Source organism: Haemaphysalis longicornis, unplaced genomic scaffold (genome assembly GCF_048455015.1).
Source record: "Haemaphysalis longicornis isolate Haplotype H1 unplaced genomic scaffold, Haemaphysalis longicornis Haplotype H1 scaffold_5, whole genome shotgun sequence".
Lineage (NCBI taxonomy): Eukaryota > Metazoa > Arthropoda > Arachnida > Ixodida > Ixodidae > Haemaphysalis > Haemaphysalis longicornis.
This window is the reverse complement of record NW_027526385.1, coordinates 43,560,349-43,581,791: the sequence shown is the minus strand read 5'-3', so window position 1 is coordinate 43,581,791 and position 21,443 is coordinate 43,560,349. Positions and strand designations below refer to the sequence as shown.

The window sequence follows — 21,443 nt, the reverse complement described above, 5'->3', positions numbered from 1 at the left end:
ATTTTTTCTCGCTTTATTTTGCTTAGTTCTGTTTTTCTTCTGGAGTATCCGGCCTTTTGGTTTAAACCACTGTACTTCCTTTTATTATAAGTTTTCTTTACAAACACTACTTCATGGTATCTTGCTTCACTTGCACGTTTAGCGCAGCGGGTGGACATTCAAGCAATGGAGTAATGTCAAACATTAGCAAAGCCATATATTGTAGGCTTCAACGTCGCACAGCTCCGCTCTTTGTTGTTGCTATGGGTAAATTCGTAGCTGTTCTCCTCGGTCTCACTTCGCAAAGTGCTCTACTTTAAGTAAAAATTCCTCTGACCACTTAATTCTTCTTACGTGAAACAAATAAGACTTATTTACTGCTCCATTGGCTTTGCAACTCCTTGTTCACTTTAATTTCTTTGCCTTTTGGCACTAATTACTTCAACAGCCTTCGTTATAATCTCTTGCATCGTGTTTGCATGTCTTTCCTCGGGTTCGTTTTTTTTTTTTTGTCTTTTAGAGCCACAGCCTCCCAAGAATCGCCGTTTCATGAGGCTGGGGTGCCCTCGTTCTACTCGTGTATCGCCACATTTACGTCTCGTGCTCCGCAATCTATTTTAAATTTTTCTAAACAGTGCTGTGGTAAAGCACCTGACTCCTAATCTGTGCAATTGTGTTCGAGTTCCTTGCGAACTCGTATCTATTTTTTACAATGGCACCCATTTTCTGTACTGGGGGGACAACTGCAACAACGTCTCTTTTTCGCAGCATGGGGAACCTAATGTGTTTGCCTTTTTGCCTTAATAATATTACCCAGTGGCTGCTCCGGTGTTGTGCAGGGAAAAAAATAAATCTAGCCTGCCATGAATGAGCTTTGTTTTCCATTTTTCCTCTTCCTCCTCCTCCGCAGGCCTATGAGCGGCGCTTCCCCACGTGCCCGATGATCCCGGTGTTCCTCGGGAGCGACACCGTATCCGAGTACAAGAGCGAGGACGGTGCCGAGCACATCATTGAGCGACGCTGCCGACTGAACGTCGACGCCCCGTATCTATTGAAAAAGGTCAGCTTCTTGCCGTGTGTCAACTTGGTCAAACGTCCGGATGGAGCTCGTAGTCTAGTACATGCAGCAGGAGTTTACTGGATGTACAGTTTTTGCCAAAAGTTTGTGGGCCATGTAAGAAGTTAATAAGGCACAAACAATTTAACATACAAGCCTTCCTTTCTAGTGAGGATGACATGTTTTATGCCACAAAACTGGTGAAAGGGCTCTCTATTTCATTAAATAATTCTGTCACATTTGAAGGCGAAACTTTTGCTTTGAGTTTATTTGAGTAACGGGAACTTTTTGCATGGCCTGGAAACTTTTGTCAAAGACTGTACTTGCTAGGTGTACTGCGGGACCCGAGAGGTCTGATTTCTTTAGTAACTGGGATTCAAAGAGTGCTTGTTTCACTAAAATAACATTTACTGAGTTGGGTTCATTTAACAGGGACACCAAACCCACAACGCTGACTTTAATACTAGCAAGGGCACTTTTTCTTTGATAACTTAATACTCTGTGCAGGTACCTTTGTGCGAAGTACGTCCAAAGTCTCAACCCCTCAGGTCTTTTCTGCACTGACGTTCCCAGTGTGACTGCATATTTTGCCCCCTTCTCTTGTTTCTGCAGAATTGAAATTTTGGGAGGCTTTTTGTGCACTGAAAACAGTCGCAGCTAATTTGCTGCATACTTCTTGCCCGCGGTATTGCACTTTTGGTTCGTATTTGTGTGTTGTCTGTTTATATTCTAATTGTGATGCTGGGCATACAAAAAGACGAGCCAACAACTTCATCTCTAAAATTACGGAATTGAATGTTTACTTTGAAAAAATGCAGCTCCGGGTGCAGGGTTAATTCTTTACGGCTTCACAGCTGAGCATGGATTGTAGATAGACATCATTTCTTTAGCCCAGTAGTACAAAAAACCCAGCAGACATAGACTTTGAAGGGTAGCAGTCCGCTGCTTTCAGTGCAACACAAATAAAAAGACGACTGAGTATGTTTCTTGCAATGCTTTTAACACAAAGGCCATTAAGGGGGCTATGAATACAGCATACAAGCTTGGTTCATTAAAAACACTGCTTAGTCTCGATAACAATGACATCAATTTTTATTGCAAACTTCAAACTAATAATTGATGTCTTTGAGAAAGCATATACTAATGCAGTAGCGACTCCTGAGCCAATTTCTGGTGAAGTCTTCATGATGTCACATAATCGTGTTTGCTCGATCGATGGCAGCTGATTTAAGCCACAGCTAAGAAACACGACTGGGATCTAGTTCCGTTTGGTTGCAAAACTTGAATGCTAGTGTGCAGTTAATACACTAGTCACTGGTGCCCATATTATGTCACAGCAGCACAAAATTTGAAAGTTCTTCAGTATTTCTTGCATTTTTTGTGGGGGTTGAAACGTTTTTTGTGGATAAAATGGAGTTGAGAGAGTTACCAAGGGCTGATTCTTCCAAATTTAACGAAGTTGTATTTTGTCTTCAGGGCCCCTTTAAAGCTCATGCACTCTCCCACACGTTTGCATTCTTTCCTCACCCTATTGTTCTCCTGACAAACTTTGCTTTTTAGTGCGTTCAGCATTTTCTAAGTTTATTGCCCGAGTGCTCCGATCGGTGCTTAATATTTGCCTCTGTTCACGCCCTCCCGTGCAGATCATAGGCGTCGACTTTGTGTTCTTCATCCAGAAGAATTCCCTCGACCGCAGACGGCGAACCCTCAAGATCGAAGCGTACAACGAGAGCTTCTCCACACGGGTTGGCATCAATGAAAACTGCACGTACTCGGTGAGCACCACACGCTGGCTGCATAAAGAAATAAAAAAATCTAAAATGGGAGGTGTGGGCCCCGTAATGTTAGGAGATGGGTTGCCTGTGTGCGGAAGCCCCATTTGCTGGCACTTTCCAAAACATAGAGACTGGAAGCCAGTGGAAAATGCCAGAAAATACACCATTCTATATTTTACTGTATAGACATTTTCGTCGGTACAATTGTAGTGCTGCCCTGGTGAGGAGGAAAGTTAGAGAGGCCTGAAAGAAAGGAGTAGCCTGCTGTTGTGATCTTGTTCCTTCTTCATCCCCCACTTGTGAACAGAGCCAGACCTGCCAACCAAGCACCATGAAAATTAGGGAGACTGGGGCATATATTTTTTTTTTTTAGTTTACGTTTCTGAAGGGTCAAGGGTGTTTATTTTGAGCTGCTTTTTTTCTTGCATCATGAGAGAGACAGATGCAAACATTATGATGCCTTTTCCCCCGCCTGCTTCTAGTAAAGTGGTGAGCGCATTTTGGGGCCAGCCTTTGTAAGCTACTACCAACATTCCAGCTGTTCCCAGATGCACAGTGCACACGGTACTATAGTGCCCAGAATATACTTAGCGGTAGGTTACAAGGAACAAAAAGTATGTGGCGAGTGCTTTTCCCCAGCACTGCAGGTGTGGCGAGATTAAGCACATGCGCGATTAAGCAACCGCTTTTCGGGAGATTAGAGACAGCATTCGTGCAATCGAGAGATGTGGTCGAAATTCGAGAGTCTCCCGGATAATTTAAGACAGTTGGCAGGTATGCAGATAGAGGGAGGAAGACGGGTCAGTTCCACCCCTTGTCCACCATCCACTCCTCCACATACTCTGAGGACAGTGCATCAAGGATCTGGTTGAAAAGCTGTACGCAGGGTGCTGTACTGATATCGCACTGATGCAAACTCAGGCAACGGATGTGTTTGAGGTCTAATAGGCTTCTTACTGCTCAATCATGCTGCAGTTGTGGGCCATTGCCCTCGGGCTTGACTTGCCAGAACCAGCTTTATGCTCGGAGGAAGTCGTGGTGGTTTTCCTGCTCACAATACTTTCTTGTGGAACAGGGACGCGTGCTGAACTGTACAAAGGAGGAACTATTAGCTTTCTGAGTTACTGCGAGAGAGAAATGTTTGGAAGTAGCTACAGGGAGAGGCAACCAGCAATGTTTCTGTTGCTGCCATGCAGTATAGGTTGGAAATTACGGTACGACTGCTGCAATGTGTGCCTAAGCAAGTGTAACGTGTCCCTGCCACCCCTACGTGCAGGTGCACCCCGAGAACCCGGACTGGACCTGCTTTGAGCAGAGCGCCTCCCTTGATGTCAAGTCCTTCTTCGGGTTCGAGAGCGCCGTGGAGAAGCTGGCCATGAAGCAGTACTCCCACAACATCTCCAAGGTATGCGGCGCCTTGAGAGCCTGCCTGAGGTCTCGCTTCTTTTTACCATAGACAATGTTTAGCTCCTAGCAAAGGCTTCTCTGCATGCCACAAGGCATCATCGTTCTGGGGAGCAGAGCAACAGATTGGATCTTTTCCCCATTCGGAAGAAGCTGCGGAGGGCCATCTCGGTGTTTACGAACACAGGGTGCGGAATGAATTCAGAACTGAACACGTTAGGGAAGATGCACGGGCACACGCACATCATCTGTTCATCTCATTCCGGCCTTTTGCCAAGGCCTGCATTCTTCATTTTTTGAGCGAAGCTTATATTTGCCAGCGTTCCTTTTTTTTTTTTTTTGCATATCTGCGAACAAAAACTGCTGAGGCTTCACGCGCCTTTGAAGCGCAAGGCATTCTATAGTGAAAGGGGTTAAAAAACAAATGTACCGGTCTGTGGACTATTAGCTCACAATCGCCACCAGTGTCGCACCTCATTCCAAACAAACGCGATTTAGACCTCAGCTTATATGTCTCATCACTTGGATGTGCATTTTTGGTAGATTGGGAACCATTTTCAAGATCAGTGGAGTCGAAATAAAAGTGTGCACGTCTTTTTTAAACATGACCGCAGCCATCACTCAAGAGAAATAAAATTTGCTCATATACCTTTCACCTGAATTTGTCACCCCTATGTTGCATGCTTTGCTGGCCATCCACCTTCACAGGGTAGGATGTCTAGATATTTTTTTGCACTCAGGGAAAAAGTCCGTTCTACATGATGCGTTTTTATTTTACTAGGTTTTCTTTTACTTTCTGCGCAAGTTGTTTCAGACTGTTTTGCAGTAAATACGAGTTTATTTGTGGTTTTTTTATGACCATCGCCAATTATTTATCAATATACGCACACATAGCAGAGAAGATGAACACAGCAAGCAACCCTGGGTTCGCTTGTTGTGCATGCCCAGCACACCATGGTATATACCTCGGACAGTTCTTCTCGAGTTCTTCTGTACTTGGGTTCTCCCGTATTCCATAAATAGGGCCTTTTTTCCACCTCGCCGATTAAGCATTCGTTGAAAACGGTGCGTGACATCGTGTTGTGAACGTTTTGGTGCGTCCGTGCTTATGCCGCGCTAATACAAGCAATGCCATCTGGTCGCCAGGTGCGCAGATGGTGATACCCTGACGTTCACCTTATTGTGTTCCTATTGGCCTCAGGTCCAGCCCCTCTACGCCGCACGAACAGCGTTCACGGCAGATGCTCGACTGTTTCAAACATTTGGCACTTTGCCGCGCAGCAACGAAAAAAGGTCGTTTTGCTGTACGAGCGGTGCTGCATCTACAAATTCGCAGGGAAAATCGTGCCACGTAGAATGAGCTAAGGAGATCATTGAGTGCGGCATCACCGAGGTGTTTTTTTTGTTGCTCCCTCCCTCTCTCTTTCTACAGGGCAAAGAGATTATTGAGTACTATATCAACGAGCTGCTGAAAGAAGGCATCACCTACATTCCCCCGTTCGAAGACAAACCAGGCACCGTAGGGGACGGCGATGCCAAGGCACCCGCCCTGCGGGACAGCATGCGGAAGAAGTCGCTCACCGAGAAGGCTGCACTGCCAGCCAGCGCTGCGGAGTCACAAGGTCGGGAGACCTGCAAGATTTTTTGTAGAGGGGCATTGAACGTTGGCAAATGTCGGGTGGAAGATAATAGGTGGAACTACGATTATATACAGTTTTAGACAATAAGTAGGCATGCAGCTATTGTGACTCCAGATCTCTGGAAGGTAAAGAACAATTGAAGGAGGGTCGCATCGATGCTGTGAATGTCAGCGCGGCAACCAGTTTTACATGGTTGGCTGAGTAAGGCAGTAAGCAAGCAAATAAGTTGCTGTTCAATTTTGGCCAATTCCCTGCAAGATGTGTGGGTGTTGATGCGGGAAGAGGCTAGCTTTCGGTTCAGCATTAAACACGATTGCTGAAATTCCGCCGCTAACGACTTCTACTTTTAGTTGCCAATGCTGTTGGTAGACACAACGCATCTGGTGGGCACAATGCTGGTAGGCACAATGGCTGGCATAGTACTGTTGCTTAGTTACAATCTACTATTACCACAGTTATCATTTCGTATTTGCTTACCACAGCCATGTGTTGTTGTCTGGTTTCACCATAACTGCTGTCGAAGGCCTTGCCCTGCTGTTGTGCCATCAAACAAAATTGTTTCCCCCCCCTCTTTTTCTCCGACAGATGCCAACTTCAAGCTGGAGTCAGAGTACATTGAGCGCTGCCTGGGATCTCTCACCCCGTACCAGGAATCCTGCCTGGTCATGCTGAAAAAGTGGATTGCAGAAGCGCATCAAGGAAAAGTGAGCAGCGTTTCATCCCGCTCTTTTTTTCTCCCTTTTGAGCATATCTCTGGTTAATTTAGGGAGGTATCCATAACAGGGTACGTAGGGATTGGAAAGGATCCAATTATAGGGTGGTTCTTGTATGGCACAGTGTGGTAGTGAGGGACTACCGGCTGTGCTTTTTTAAAGGGACACTGAAGTGAATTTGTCAAGCTCCCGTTTTTGCTTGCACTGCGTAGACTGGCTCAAATTAGCACACTTTTCATCGTTTTTACGATTGACAAATCGGTAATTATTTTACAAAGCGCGAAAGAAGAAAAACTACCATGCGCGGTTTGCGGCGGCCGCACCAACTAAAGCTGTGACGTTAGGAGGAGCGGGACCGTGATTAGACGATGCCCAAGGTGAGCAACCAAACAAGTTTCGGTTTCGGTTTCGGTTCTGTAAAACACAACCGTAGGCGTTGTTGGATGGGCATTCTCAATAACTCAGTAATCATCGTACCGCGCTTCTGCCATGTTGTCAGCTGTAAAAATGCATAAAGATAAGCCTCCTAGGACGGCTTGGAATCGTAGCATTCACTAGCCGAATCCTATGCAGTGCATGAACGCCCTCCGCGTACCCGCAGACGCCCAAATGTCATGCGCTTTTCCCCCATATTTGGAGCTTGCCTCCCTCATGCCTGTATCGTAAAAAGCGTGTTCGCACCAGGCCAAGGGTCTGTTCATTCTGGCCTGTGCCCACTGCCTGCAAGCAGTCGGTGCTTATGGCAACAGCACGCCAACAAGAACTCGCTAGTGCGCCAGTGCCAGCCTGCGCGCGTTTTGTGAACTAGTTCGTGGAGCCATGAACGTTGCGGCCCAAAAAAAGGTGAACTCAATATAGAAAACATCGGCGGAAAACGAAAAAGTTAACTTACAGAAAAAAAAAAGCACGTACCCGCGGGGATTCGAACTCCTGACTTGCAAAATACTTGCGGTGGCATATCTAGCGCCTCAAACAACTCGGCCACAAAGCGGGCTACGCTGGCAGTGGTAATATAGGGTATATATTGTACAACCAGTTTACACTTTTATTTAGTTTTGGCATTTCAAGCAGTTTAGGTGACTATTTGTTGTATTGCGCTCGTGCAGTAAGCGTCGCCCGAGTTTCCACAATAGCTCACGTCTAGCAATTGCATTTCGTAGACGGAAAAGCGTTCGCAGATGTGTGGTCGTGCTGCTGACCGCTGTGCTTGTTCGCCCAGCGCAAAAAAGTGCTTCCTGCACCCTAGTTGTACGCTGTACGGTAAAAATATCAGTTGATTTTATTTCTTTAGTACCTATATTGACTTCGCTGACTCTTCTCCCGCCTTCAAGAGGCCTTATATTTTCCTACTGGCGTACCAGTCAGCGAAGCGTCGCATGTGCGCTTGTGTGAAGCGACCTTGACTTGGAGCTAGATACAGTGTACAAACTAACCAAGTAAAGAAAGGCAGATTCTACCATTCACAAACGTGTCCTGGCTTCGTTTCAACTGAGCGAACGAATTGCGACGACCCGTCGGCGGCCGGCGGACGAAACGCTGGGCCGACTGACTGTCTGAAGGCAGGGGAGCCGTGCAGTTGCGCAGCCAATTGCGAGCTCGGCTCCTCTCGACGTCACACGAAAACGCCGCAGAAAATGGGCGAGCGTAAAGAGAGGAGGACAGCATTTTCGAATTAATTTTTCTACTAAATAAAATCGCGTAAACGCGCCCAGGGTGGTCGAAACATGGTCTGGGGACTCCGGACTACAATTTGCGCAAGTAATCCCACAATGTTTACATATCACTTCAGTGTCCCTTTAAAGTGAAAGGTTTCTAGTAATACCGATGGCGTTGAGTCAAAAAACCAATGCATTTTCCAATAGACCATTCACATAGACTAATTGGTCGGCCGGAAAGCTCTGCTAAGATCTCTGGACACACTGCATGTGCATGAAACGGGGCTTCCATTCAATGCAAAACGGTTGCTTGGAAATCGTGAAAAAGGAACGGCTCTCGATGAGACAACACACGCATCAATCACGAAGAAGGAATACAGTAGTGTACCTTTATCTCGTAAACCACATATTGGTATACATTTAGATCATTGGTAGATGCGTTTGCTTAGTGCGTGAAAAATCGTCACATAGGTTCGTTATTCGTTTGCGATTTGGGTCTTTGAAGGTTTGGCGATCGATTGGACGCACTTTTAGCGAAGATTTTGTCGCAGTTTTGGTGTGAGAAAGCTTTTGTGCATATCTCGCCTTTCTTTGGGAAGGGATGGTGAGGTTTGTTGTTTTTAGTAGCTTTATGGGCTATTTGACAGGCTGAACACGTGCGAGCATATTGCTGCACAGCCTCTGTGAGAAGTCTATCGTACTGTTCTGAATTATCTCCAATGGACTTGAGCACAGAAAAAGATGGGAGCGGGATGTCGGTGCCTCAACAGAGGGAGAAAATATCAGCACAGTGGAGAGATCATATGACTAACCTGAGGTAAACAGAGCATGCGTGTGCTGCCCAGTGATGTTAACTGCCGATGGTGCTGGAGTACGTCGTATAATAGACTATATTTTGAAGCTATGGAGTAGAAATAGACAAGGGCGATGAGTTGTGTCCTAATGACTTATCCCAATTAATCCTAATCACTCTTCATTTCTTCATTAAATTGCCAGAAATATGCATGACAGGCAAATATTGGGAAATAAAAACATTGGCAATTTCATTAAATTGAGGTTTGACCTATCAATATTCAACAGTACTATGCATACTACTGTAGAATCTCTTTAATTCGGTGCCCATTAATTCGGAAATTCAGATAATTCGTCATTCCCACACCCTCCCTTCAAAAATGTATAGAGCCCTATGACGACAAACATTTGCTAATTCGATGCAAAACTGCACGTGCACCGGTTAATTTGTACTGGAGGCAAGTCAAGGATAGTGCAAGTGAAACGAGTTTTCAGAGCGCGCATCGTTACGGTCTGAACCACCTTCACGCGATTTTAAAGTGACAATGACCAGCAGCCGGTTTTTCCATTGTGGAGGGCATACTTGCCATTTGTCGACAGCAATGGTGCGCTGTCGAAGTTAATGGAACGGTGCGCTGTCAAAGGTGCGCTATCGCCGGCCAGTTGACCGATGACGAGATCATCGGCGCTGCCCTCGGTGTGGCAGATGAGGTGTCTGATGAAGAAGACCTGTGCGATGTGCTAAGTCCAGTGCGTCGTACCACAAAAAAAGCCGTGGACGCTCTCGTGGTTCTAGAGAAGATTTGCTGCGATGTTCCAGGCAATATGCTTGCACTAGAGGGATTGTCGCATGCCCGCAAACTACTACTTTCCACTCAGATGTCCACACACACAAAAAAAAAAAAGCGTCATGGATTTCTTCTCAAGGGTAAGGTATGGAATAGAATTGAAAATGTGCGTTTTTTTTTATTCGACATCGGATAATACAGACATTTTTTTCATTGCCTTGAAACCCGAATTAATGAGGTTTTACTGTATATTGTTAAGAAGGCGTATTCATCCAGTCAACCACCAAATCGTAACCCTGCTGGCAGCTTCAAAAATTCCAACTGTAAAGCAGAACTAAAATGCGATGGAAACAGCCGTGGGGTATCTTTTCCTCCTGCTCAAGAGTTCACCTTAGAAGGGAAGGATTTTCTTGGACTTAGTGCCAATGTAATTGGAATGAGGATGCAGTGATGTGTGTGCAGACCTTGTTAAAAGTTTGTAGGCCATGCCAAGCACTAATAGACCCACAAAGGATTCAAAACACGAGCTTATGTCTCAAGTGAGACAGGACTGTTTTATGGCGGGATGCAGATGAAAGCACATTTCTTTCTTACCGTTGTAAATAATTCAGTCACACTTGAATGTCGAGCCTTTTCTTTGAATTCATTGGGGCCCAGAAACTAGAAAGCTTTAGCGAAGCCTACATATGTATGAACAAACAGATTTTTGATGGTGCCAGGCATAGTATGTTGTTTTCTATAAAAATTTTCCCATCCCTTCGTAAAGGAAGTTGAGAGAAGCGTGAAAGCATTCTGATATAAAAACTGTCAAAATTGTGTCAAAACCTTTGCTAAAAGTGCGTCCAATCGATTGTCGAACCTTCAAAGACCGAAATTGCAAACAAAGGACAAACCCGTGCAATAATTTTTTGTGCACTAAGTAACTGCTTCTACAGCAGTCTAAATGTATACCAATAAGTGGTTTATGAGATAAAGGTGTACTATTGCAGTCCTTTTTTACGATCAATGCGTGTGTTGTCTTATTGGAACCGTTCGTTTTTCGCCATTTTCCAGTACCCGTTTTGACACAGTAGAAGCGTGGCTTCATGTGTCCAGAGGTCTTATCAGAGCTTTTCAGTCAATAACTCAGTCTATGGGGAGATGCATTAGTGTTTTGACAGGATGACATCGGTCCCACTAAGAAAGCTGTCACCTTAATAAAAAGAGGTCAGTGAAGCACCGGGCCCATCCTTGAAAGTGCACCAACTTTTTCAAGTGCGCCTACTCGTCTAAGTGCACCTACTTGTTCGAGTGCACCTACTAGTTCGAGTGCACAAACCTGTTCAAGTGCACCTACTCATTTGAGTGCACCTACTTGTTCAAGTGCACCTACTTTTTCAAGTGCACCTACTTGTTCGAGTGCACCTGCTTGTTTGATATAGCGCACCTACTTCTTGAGTGCACCTACTTGTTTGAGTGCACCTACTAGTTCGAGTGCACAAACCTGTTCAAGTGCACCTACTCATTTGAGTGCACCTACTTGTTCAAGTGCACCTGCTTTTTCAAGTGCACCTACTTGTTCGAGTGCACCTGCTTGTTTGATATAGTGCACCTACTTCTTGAGTGCACCTACTTCTTGAGTGCACCTACTTGTTTGAGTGCACCTACTTGTTCAGTCCCGCTGACCTCCTTGTCTCGTCCTCCTTTCTCCCCCCTCGCACGCAGGTCCCCAGCGACCAGACGCTGGTGCGATTCCTGCAGGCGCAGGACTTCCAGCTGGAGAAGGCAAGAGAGATGCTGTGCCAGTCGCTCGTGTGGCGCAAGAAGTACCAGGTGGACCGCATCCTGGGCAGCTACGACGTGCCGGCCGTGGTGCGCGAGTACTTCCCCGGCGGCTGGCACCAGCACTGCGACCGGGACGGCCGGCCCGTCTACCTGCTGCGCCTGGGACAGGTGGACGTGAAGGGCTTCGTCAAGTCCATCGGCGAGCAGGGCCTGGTCACCCTCACCCTGCACCTGTGCGAGGAGGGCCTGCGACGTACCGAGGAGGCCACACGCCGCGCGGGCCGCCCCGTCAGTGCCTGGGCTTGCCTGCTCGATCTGGAGGGCCTGAACATGCGGCACCTGTGGCGGCCCGGCATGCGTGCCCTGCTGCACATCATCGAGACGGTGGAGGCCAACTACCCGGAGACCATGGGCCGCTGCCTGGTGGTGCGGGCGCCCCGCGTCTTCCCCATCCTCTGGGCCCTGGTGGGCACCTTCATCAACGACACCACCCGCTCCAAGTTCACCTTCTTCGCCGACACGGGGGCCACCCCCCACGAGGCGGGGGGGCCCCTCGCCGACTTCCTCGACCCGGAGTACCTGCCGGACTTCCTGGGCGGGCCCTGCAAGGTGTGTACCACTGCGCTACTCTGCTGCAGGGTCCTTACAAGAGGGGGAATTTGAATCGTGTGTGTGGCGTCGTACGCATTGTTGCAGCACAAAAATGCGCAAAGCGTGTTCTGTGAAGCCTCATTCATTGAAGCCTAATTTATGAAGCCTCCCATATTTTCCATCGTACAACTGGTTTGCACAAAGGTTGATGCTTTACAGAGAGAAGGAGCAATGCGGATTTAGAAAGTTTCTGACGTTAGGCCTAACGTCGCACTTTGAGGTTCGATGTCGTCAACAAGTGCCCACACCTCAAAGTACATGAGTACATATTATGTTGGCTGGCATGTCGTTATGCCCAATGTAAAGGCTACCTAACCCTTGTGCTCCTGAGCCCAAGGACGCCGGTTCGATCCTTGGCCGTGGCGGCCGCTTTTCTGATGGAGGTGAAAAGAAGAAATTCCTGCGTTTGAAATTTCTGCGCATGTTAAAGATCCTCAAGTGGTCAAAATAAATCCGGAGCCCTCCACTACGGCACGCCACATAAACTGTGTAGTTTCGGCGCATTAAACCCCACAATCAATCAAGGTTACCTACCGCAATTACCCGATTCTAACGCGCACTTTTTTTTTTTCGGAAAAAGAGGTCGAAAAATCGTATGCGCGTTAGAATCGGATACAAAGCCGAAACTGCCGAAACAACGGAAAAATTTTGTCCCACCCATCGCCATCGGCATCTGATGATGGCGCCAAAGCTTTTAGCGCACGATTTTTCGGACGCAGGAAGCATAGGCACCTAGGATTTTCTATCGGCGTTCACACATATCGTCAAATCGTTCCACTTGTGCGCTTGATAACAGTAATGGCAGCAGCGGTTGTCACACGTACAAAATGAGCGGTCGGCTGAAGCGTGCGCCTCTGGAGAAGCTCGCGGGATGGGCGTGCGAAGCGTGGGCCATGATCCCATCGACCATGGTTGAACGTTCGTTCACAAGTGTGGCATCACGAACGCGCTTGACAGCACCGAGGACGAGATGTCAGCGGAGGGCGATGAGGAGTGAGATGAATGAGATAACTTCGGGAAATAAATCGCCCGTCTCACTCGCATTCGTTTTTCTTGCTCACAAAGTTCCGTGCGCGTTACAATCAGAGGTGCAAGTTCTTTCGTTTTTTATTTTACCAGGATAATCGGGTGCGCGTTAGAATCAGGGGCGCGTTAGAATCGGGTAAGTACGGTAACCTTAAGCCTAAACATTGGATGTTAGGCCTAATGTTGCGTTTTGAAGTCTAATGTACTCGTACTTGAATCTGCGGTTACCTGTTGATGTCTGGAGACCAGAAAGAGAGCAGCATTAGGCCTAAACTTCCAAACTCTGGTACAAATTTGACAGTTGCTGTTAGAGTAGTAAAACTTGCATACACAGGATATTCCAAGGTTGGCGCAGCCTTAAAGTGATAGCTTAGGATGGAATGCATAAAATACTGTAATTGGAGAATCTTCATAATCACATGGCCGTACGTTGTGAAGAGCATTGCATGAAGCACATGTGGTTTGGTGCGTGATGTGATGCCATGATTTGGTATCTCTGTGCCCCCTGCGCAGACTTCGATCCCTGATGGCGGGCTGATCCCGAAGACCTTCTACATGTCAGAGGAAGACTACGAGCGGGAGAAGGCGGACGGCATGCACCTGTTCGACGACACCATGTACCACTCACTCAGCCTGGCCCGGGGTCAGGTGCACGAGGTGAGCATGTTCTCCTCCTCCTCCACAGGCTCTATGCAAATGCTTGAGGCCAGTGATGTTCTTGCTCTTGGAGAGAGGGGTGCAAGGCCATTTGAGCCAAGATTGAGAGAAGCACCGATAGAGTGGCAACCGGTGCATGACCACAGTAAGACAGTAGCTACCGAGGGGCAGAACAAAGGTTGCTTGCTGTATGTATTTTACATTTCTCAGCCAGTCTGCTTTCACTTCTTGTTATTTATGACATCACAAATCATGTAGTGCAAAACCATTTAGGGCTGCGATACCTGCTTTCATGTGTCTGGCATCTCTATTGTAATTACACAACTCTTGCCACGAGAGTGGTATTTATGCCATCTTGTCACCATGCTCTACCAGTGCCAGTCAGCTTTGTTCACTTCAAAGTTGGGGAACTGAAATTTAGGCTTGGTGCAGGTCTAGTGCAGTTCTAGTGCAGGCTTAGATTTTGCACAGGCCTAGTGTGGGTTCAGTGTCCCTGCGTCTGTGACAACTCCTGCCCTAAGAGTGGTACACGTGTCTTCTTGGCACCGTGAGGAGAGGGCTTGTTTTTTGCGCTGATGCAGGCCAACTTGGTTTTCACACTTCAAAGTTGGGTACCTAAGTGCAGGTCTAGTGCAGGCTTAGTGCAAGTTCAGTGCAGGCCTATTGCAGTTTTAGTGCTCCCTTGCTTGTTGACAAATTGTGCTGTGAAAGTGTTACTAAATGCGCTTCCTTAGCACCATGATCTACCAATGCGGGCTTACTTGTTTCTTGCACTTTTAGTGTCCCAGGGTCACCAAAGTGCAGTTCCAGTGCAGTGCCAGTGCAGGCCTAGTGCAACCGTATCATCCTCCGGCTCAGTTTGATCGCCGGCCCCTGTGCCCTTCCCTTCTCCTTCAGGTGGTGGTGAACGTGGCGGACCAGGGCAGCGTGATCTGCTGGGACTTTGACATCCTGAAGGAGGACGTGTCATTCACGGTGTTCCACACGACGCGCGAGCTGCCGCCCCCGAAGACGGCAGCCTCCTCCGAGTCGGCCGAGGGGGACGACGGAGAGGAGGAGACGGTGGGCTGCACCCACTCCCCGCTGCCCCTGAACATGCTGGCCCTGGACACCCCGCCCTCCGTGCTGCCCAAGGGTTGGGTGGCCGGCGTGGACTACCGCACCGTCGAGCCCTGCCTCACCTGCCACGACGGCGAGAGCGTCCAGGTATGGAGGGTGGAGGCTTGTTGTCTTCTACAACCCGCCGCAGTGGCGCAGTGGCTAAGGCGTTGTCTTGCCGAGCACGAGGTCACGGGTTTGATTCACGGCCACAGTGGCTGCTTTTCTGATGGAGGCAAAAAGCAAAAACACCTGTGTGTACGACACTTCGGCACACGATAAAGACCCCCAGGTGGTCAAAATTAATCCAGAGCCCTCCACTACGGCGCGTCTCATCCCCTGCGATGTGTAGACGCATTAAACCCCACATTCGATCAAACCAAATCAGTTGTCTTGTACTGCTTGCACGTCACAAGTGCTGTAGTGTAGTAGTAGCCCTTACAATCCAACTTCCTCTCTAGGATCGAAGCTGGTGAGCCTGTTCAATGTTAAGGGTAAAATCTTAGCTCACCCTAGACTGACCCCTAATTCTCGCAACACTTCAAGTGGCGAGCAGTAGAGGGCTCGAATATGCATTTTTCTTGGAATTGTCAAACATAAGTTGTACCTGGTGTGCTCACTGACCTTCCCATCACTCCCGCTTGGTGTCTCTTTGGTGAGCTTGCCATAACTCTCCTTGAAGGCCATGCCATGCATCAGAGTGCAGTGTATGCTGGTCTCCCCAGCCTGTAACCAGGGAAAGTATCCGGAGTGGTGTCTCGTTGGGTGGGGTGGTATACCCTGAGCAGATGGTATGCGATGAAGGCTGTGGTAGGTCCACTCTGAGGGGTGGTTGCTTCCCCTTCTCCTCCTTTTAGGGTATGCCACAAACTTTAGCATTGGTGAACACCAGTGCAGAGATGCAGTGCACAGTAGGGAGCAACGTTTGTCCTCTGGTGGTCTTGATGATCTCGTGTCAGAGCCCTGACCTCCCTCACGTGCTCGCAGGGCTCGCACGTGACCAGTGCCCCCGGGACGTACATCCTGCAGTGGCGCCATCTGGAGGGGCCCCAGCACCACCCCTTCGAGTTTCCCCTGGCCCCACACAAGGCCAAGGTCATGTACTACTACGAGGTGCTCAAGTCCCAGGACTACAAGTGAGTGCGCGGTGAAGCTCTCGTATCCTTGTAGCCCAGCTCTAGCTTCAACGCGTAAAGCCCCCGAAATTTGAATTTGAAACCCGCAATTGCTGTTGCTAGCCCAGTACCCCTGCCACACGGGCACTTTCAATCCGGATTGAAGCAAAGCACGGTTAACTTTTCGAGCAGACTCGACGCACCGCCGCTGCTACAGGGCACATTTCAATCATGATTGAGAAATTGCTCCGGTTGCACTCGTGTGCGCCAGATGGCACCAGAAATTTACTTCGCAGCCAGTGTCTGGTAACTTCACGCAGTCGTAGGTATACACAAATATATAAATGTTACCACACGCATTATTTGGGTCAAGTTATTTGATACAATATCTGACGTTAGTTGAGGTTGTCAGCTTTTGTGCCATTGGTCAGGAGGGACGAGAGTATCACCGCTTCCGTCGATCGTGCTTGAGAAACCAGAATTGAGTTCGAGCAGGGCCGGGCTCAATCGCAATTGAAACTGCCGTATAGCAACGCTCGATCCGGATCAACTCAATCGCGACTGAAAGTGCCCGTGCGACAGGGGTATTATACTTTGTGCCCGGGTACTGAAATGCGCCGTCGTCTCCAAATTCCAGGGGTTCCGTGTCGAGCCTGCAGTCCTCGCACAGCGGCAACACGTGCAATTCGTCGAGCGACCACTCGTCGGGGCTAAGCTCCTGCCCGTCTAGGTGATGCCCGTAATGGCGCGCTCACGTTGCCACCTGATCACCCATTCACTTTCCGGTCCTGCCATCACACGGGGCCGTTTCTGGTGCATCGCCATAGCCAGGAGAAGACGGAGACGGTCGCCGTCGGCAAAGACCTTGGCCAACGCCGTGCTGCTAGGACGGCTGTTCCGTAAGCAGGCGTGCGTGACGTGACGCCCCGCGACATTGTTGTAGTGTTTTAAAGCGCCTTCGGAGACCTTTCCGTGATTGCTACCTTTGAGCCAGTGTCATTTTGAAGTGGCATGCAATGCGCTTGGTGCTGTTTTTAGAGCGGGGTGTGAGGAGAGGGCTTGTTTTTTGCGCCGGGATGACTGCAAAGGCAGCCTGATGTCTTCATCGGAGATTAAAGCAGTTTCCGTCTGTCCACAGTTGAAGGAGGCTCTCGTGTGTTGACCTGCGTCTTGTAGAAACGATCTTCCCCCCTTGGTGAAACAGCTTTACTGTTCACCGTACAAGTCCAAACCCTATTTTTCTAGTGTACAACCCTGCGTGAGACATGCGCCGTTGTAGAGTTCTTCCCGTTCACTCGTAGAGGCCCTTACATTTTGTACTACTGAATGACATGTGTTGTAAAACTCTTTGTAGTGATTTAACGTGGACCATCTCTTCTGTGCCCGTTTGTCTTGGCATGTCTTGTTGTGACCTGCCCTGTTTGTGAACTCCTTGTTAGATTAGCCAACTAGAACGTGCTCTTGCTTTATCTAGAAATAAGTAGGTTTGGCAAGTAGCTTAAAAAACTTCTGTGAAACAACTAGAAAGGCACAAACAGACATCCTGATCCAACAGCCTTTCTGCTGAAGTCATGAGCATATCTACGATCTCGAAGGTCATTCCAGTATTTCTGTGGTCCGTCGCTGTTATTCACTGTTCGAAGCCTCGTTGGCAGAACTGTTGATTTGTGGTGTGGTGATCACACACACACAGACGCACACAGATTCTCGTGACACATGTTCCAAGAGCAGAATTTTGGGCCAAATATTGTCTGTCTCTACAAACACGTCTTTTACCCGCAGGCATATGAGGATGCCTTTTACCACATTGTCTTTGAAGCTTTAGGTTGCCGGTGGATGTGAAGTTGAGGGCGTGTTGTTGACCATCAAAGTATTTTCTAGGCTGTTGTTGAGCAGCCCGTGTAGCCATTGTACAAGGCTAGCTGTAAAAAGCGTCGGCCACTTGAATGTGTCTGCTAGCTCCCCACATCGCTTGCATGGAATGCGCTAGCTCTCTAATTTTTTCCAACCTTAACAGTACACTGTGCAGACTTTTCTCGTTGCATGATTGGCATGGCAGCAAAAGCGGCTTTTCATTTTTCTTACGTGCTTCACTTTGAGCCGTTCACTGCAGCACGCTTGCGTAAAAGTGAGCAGTGGCAGAAAGTTCCGAATGTTATGAGCCAGCTTATTAAATTTTACACTGAATTTGGAAACAACATACCTGGCACTATGCTGTCTGCGTACAGGCAGTCTTGCTATGTGCGCCAATCTTCGCTCCGCGAGTGTGTGGAAAGATTTGTTTTAGCTTGCATGCAATCCCGAGTAGCCCGTGTTTGTTTTTGTTTCACCCATACCCCAGTTGCTAATCGTGCCCGCATCAGGGAAATGTCAGTTTCCCGCAAGCTTCTGCATGCGAGACTTTGTTAGTGCTACCCCTTAGCCCTATCCTAAGTGCAGTGTCTGAAAGTGTTACTGCGTAACAGTCTTCCACTGGTGCTATTGTTAAAAACCAGCCACAAGCGTTTTTACGCTGCTTGGGTTGGTTATCCATTTCTGCCTGCTTTGCTGTGTGGCCGATTTCTGGCCAATGTCTGGCCGCTGTCCGGCCGCTGTCCGGCCAATGTGGGCTCACATTCATACAAGCGCTGCTTATCCATGCATAGCATATGTAGCCCTTTTACCCTTGGTGGTTCTTCCTTGACGTCTTAACAGCCACAAGACCGTGAAGCGGACAGTTGGTGTCCTTTTTTTCCCCCTCGTGTTATAATAGCGGTGTTCCAGTGTTTGTGTCAGTGTGATCAGTTTGCTCGACAGCCTAGTTGACAGTGCTTAGTCTGTGTACAGCACAGTTTCTGCTCTTGATTGAGCAGGAGGGGAGAACCGTGTTTGTTGCCTTCACAGGCTTGAGTGACGAAAGGGACAGGGCCCTAAAGGCCTTGTGGGAAGTTCTTCCACAGAGGAGGTGTTAGTGCCGGTGTAGCTGTGCGCATAGCACTAGAACGCGTCGTTAGAAGGTGCTCGCCGCTTTTAGGTTTACATAGCTGGAGACCATCAGCAGGAAGTTGGGACGGTGGGTACAATGTTTGAGCACGTGACCTTGTTGCTGTAATTGCGTCAATGTTTCATTGTTTCTTTCCCTTTGTTGCAAAAGTCGGCCCTTTTTCTTTTTTTTTTTCAGTTGCATGACTTTCTCTCCAAGCTTTCTTACAGCATGATGGCACCATCTGGACAGTAGAAGCGGACTCGTAACATTGTGACTGTAATGTTAAAAAGTGAGAATGCTGCGTGATGAGATTTTGTTTGCGGGAAGGCAGCAGTGTTCAACCGATCATTTGTTTTCCTGGTACTTGATCATTGCTTTGAGTTTTAAATGCCATCAACAAATTGGCGGCATGAATAATATTGCTGCAAGTACTTGCATACCCTTGATGTTGGTGCTGGCTCCTTGTTAAATAGATGTTTTCCTTTTGTAAATTTTTGAGAATTGTTCCCCCAGTGCCATCATTGCTGAAGACATTTGTTGCACTATTTGCATTGTGGCTAATATAATCATCTCACAGAAGTTTCTTTTCATTAGTATTGTTACACAACGTACTTAATAAGAAGTTCTTTCATTTCTTCCTCTTTTCGAATTTTTATTTGCCCCTTTGCAAGACGTACAAAACAGTGGCGTGGTTTTTGGTGCAAAAATCATTGTGAACTGGATGCGTTGTTATGTTGAGGTCTGTGTATTCCTGCTGCTTTAGAAGTGGAGTATACCTGAAATAAAGCATTCAGTGTATTTTTCAAAAATGCGTTCTGTATTCCTCCTCGCTTCTTTCCACACTTTTGAGTAACCGCAAAAAAGAATTACAAAGGCACCTAATCCCTCCTTAAGTAGTCAATGCAAAAGCATTAGTGTCAAATCGAGAGACATGTCCTCTAATTACCATCATTATTTTCTCTGTGTTTCTATTTTTCGTTACTTCGTTGTTACGACTGATAGCCTTGCCAGAATGCCCTTGTTAGCCCTATATCCAGGATTAATGTTGCGTATCCGTAATGCTGAGTCTTGCGGTGTGCCCAGCAACGTCAAACTAACTGTGTGTCAGTTTTCCAAATTCCAGGCTCGCACTTACCTGCATTTGCGTCGCCAAGCAAAGAGATTTAGCAGAAACTTATTTGCTGCTCGCCTAATCACTACTTCTGTAATTAGCATGCTAAAATTACTCCTGTAAGCTCAGTACATGTTTCTAATACACGGTTTGTAAGCTGAAGGCCACAACGCATTCCCCAGGTTCACCGCTTTTCAGCTAGAGCCATGGAACAAACCACTGTGGAGTAGGGGATATGTGCTCAATTCGTCGCCAAGTTAGCAAAAACTTATTTGCTGCTCACCTAATCGCTACTTCTGTAATTAGTGCGTTCAAATTACTCGTGTGTGCTCAGTACAAGTCACTAATACACGGTTTGTAAGCTGAATGCCACGACGCATTCCCCAGATCCACCATTTGTCAGCTGGAGCCATGGAACCGTTGTGGAATAGGGGATACATGCTTAATTCATATTCCCTGGTCATGGGTTCGATTACCATCTAGACCCAAATTTACCTAATGTTCTTTTCAACTTTTGAACTTTGCTTTCATTCTGTTTGCCCTGTTGGCCTTTCTCTGTTTAGGAATCATTCCTCTGCTACAGATGCCGAAGAGTGACTTTTTCTCTCAGTAGGTCATTTCATGCTTTTGCACTGATGTCATGAATTCTGCCAGCAGGGAACCAGGGAAAGTAACATGACATGCATCATGATGATTGAGCCGGCTTTGTAACAGGCAACTTTGGCAAACAGACACAAAATTACAGACACGTTTTCAGCTGCTTCCTGTTTGGGGGGTTGCTAATGGGGCCTCTTTTTAAAACTGAGACACATTCTTCCAGTTGTTATCACAACCTTAAAGGGGCCACACAGACAAAACAAAAGTTTGGTTCATTCGAAAGATTGCCTTGTACAGTGGTGGAACTGCTGCGCCAATTGCGCCAAGCTGCGCCAAGAAGGTCACCCTGCTCCATGCTGCTCCAAAAGCGTGTTATTTTGAATATTTGCTCCATGTCTGCTCCAAAATAGTCAGCGGGTAACGGCGGTTTCTACCGGGAACGAAAACGAAACTCACGGCCGGACTGGAGGAGCGGCGAGCGCGCACTTCCATACGGCCTGCGCACCCAACAAGGAAACGATACAGCAGATTCTTGACAGAGTGAGGGCGCTTCGAACCAACCCTCTGTAGAGTTCCTGTATATCGCGTAGCGGACGAGTTGCGCGTCTGACTGCCACATGCCGCGGGTTCCAGTTCGACAGTGAAGCCCGCTTTCA

General features: G+C 47.7%; 1 protein-coding gene across 1 annotated transcript in view; it reads left to right on the top strand.

Moving 5' to 3' along the window:
* Retm (real-time) overlaps positions 1–19,888 on the top strand; it is a 68,701-nt gene extending 48,813 nt beyond the window's left edge. The window contains exons 2-11 of the mRNA XM_077670238.1: positions 890–1,039; positions 2,680–2,811; positions 4,088–4,216; positions 5,648–5,837; positions 6,441–6,559; positions 11,508–12,176; positions 13,758–13,901; positions 14,799–15,107; positions 15,987–16,135; positions 16,752–19,888. Coding sequence (XP_077526364.1) covers positions 890–1,039; positions 2,680–2,811; positions 4,088–4,216; positions 5,648–5,837; positions 6,441–6,559; positions 11,508–12,176; positions 13,758–13,901; positions 14,799–15,107; positions 15,987–16,135; positions 16,752–16,848 — 2,088 coding nt within the window. The 3' untranslated portion in view covers positions 16,849–19,888. The remainder of the gene's footprint in view (positions 1–889; positions 1,040–2,679; positions 2,812–4,087; positions 4,217–5,647; positions 5,838–6,440; positions 6,560–11,507; positions 12,177–13,757; positions 13,902–14,798; positions 15,108–15,986; positions 16,136–16,751) is intronic.
* Positions 19,889–21,443: the final 1,555 nt, after the last annotated feature.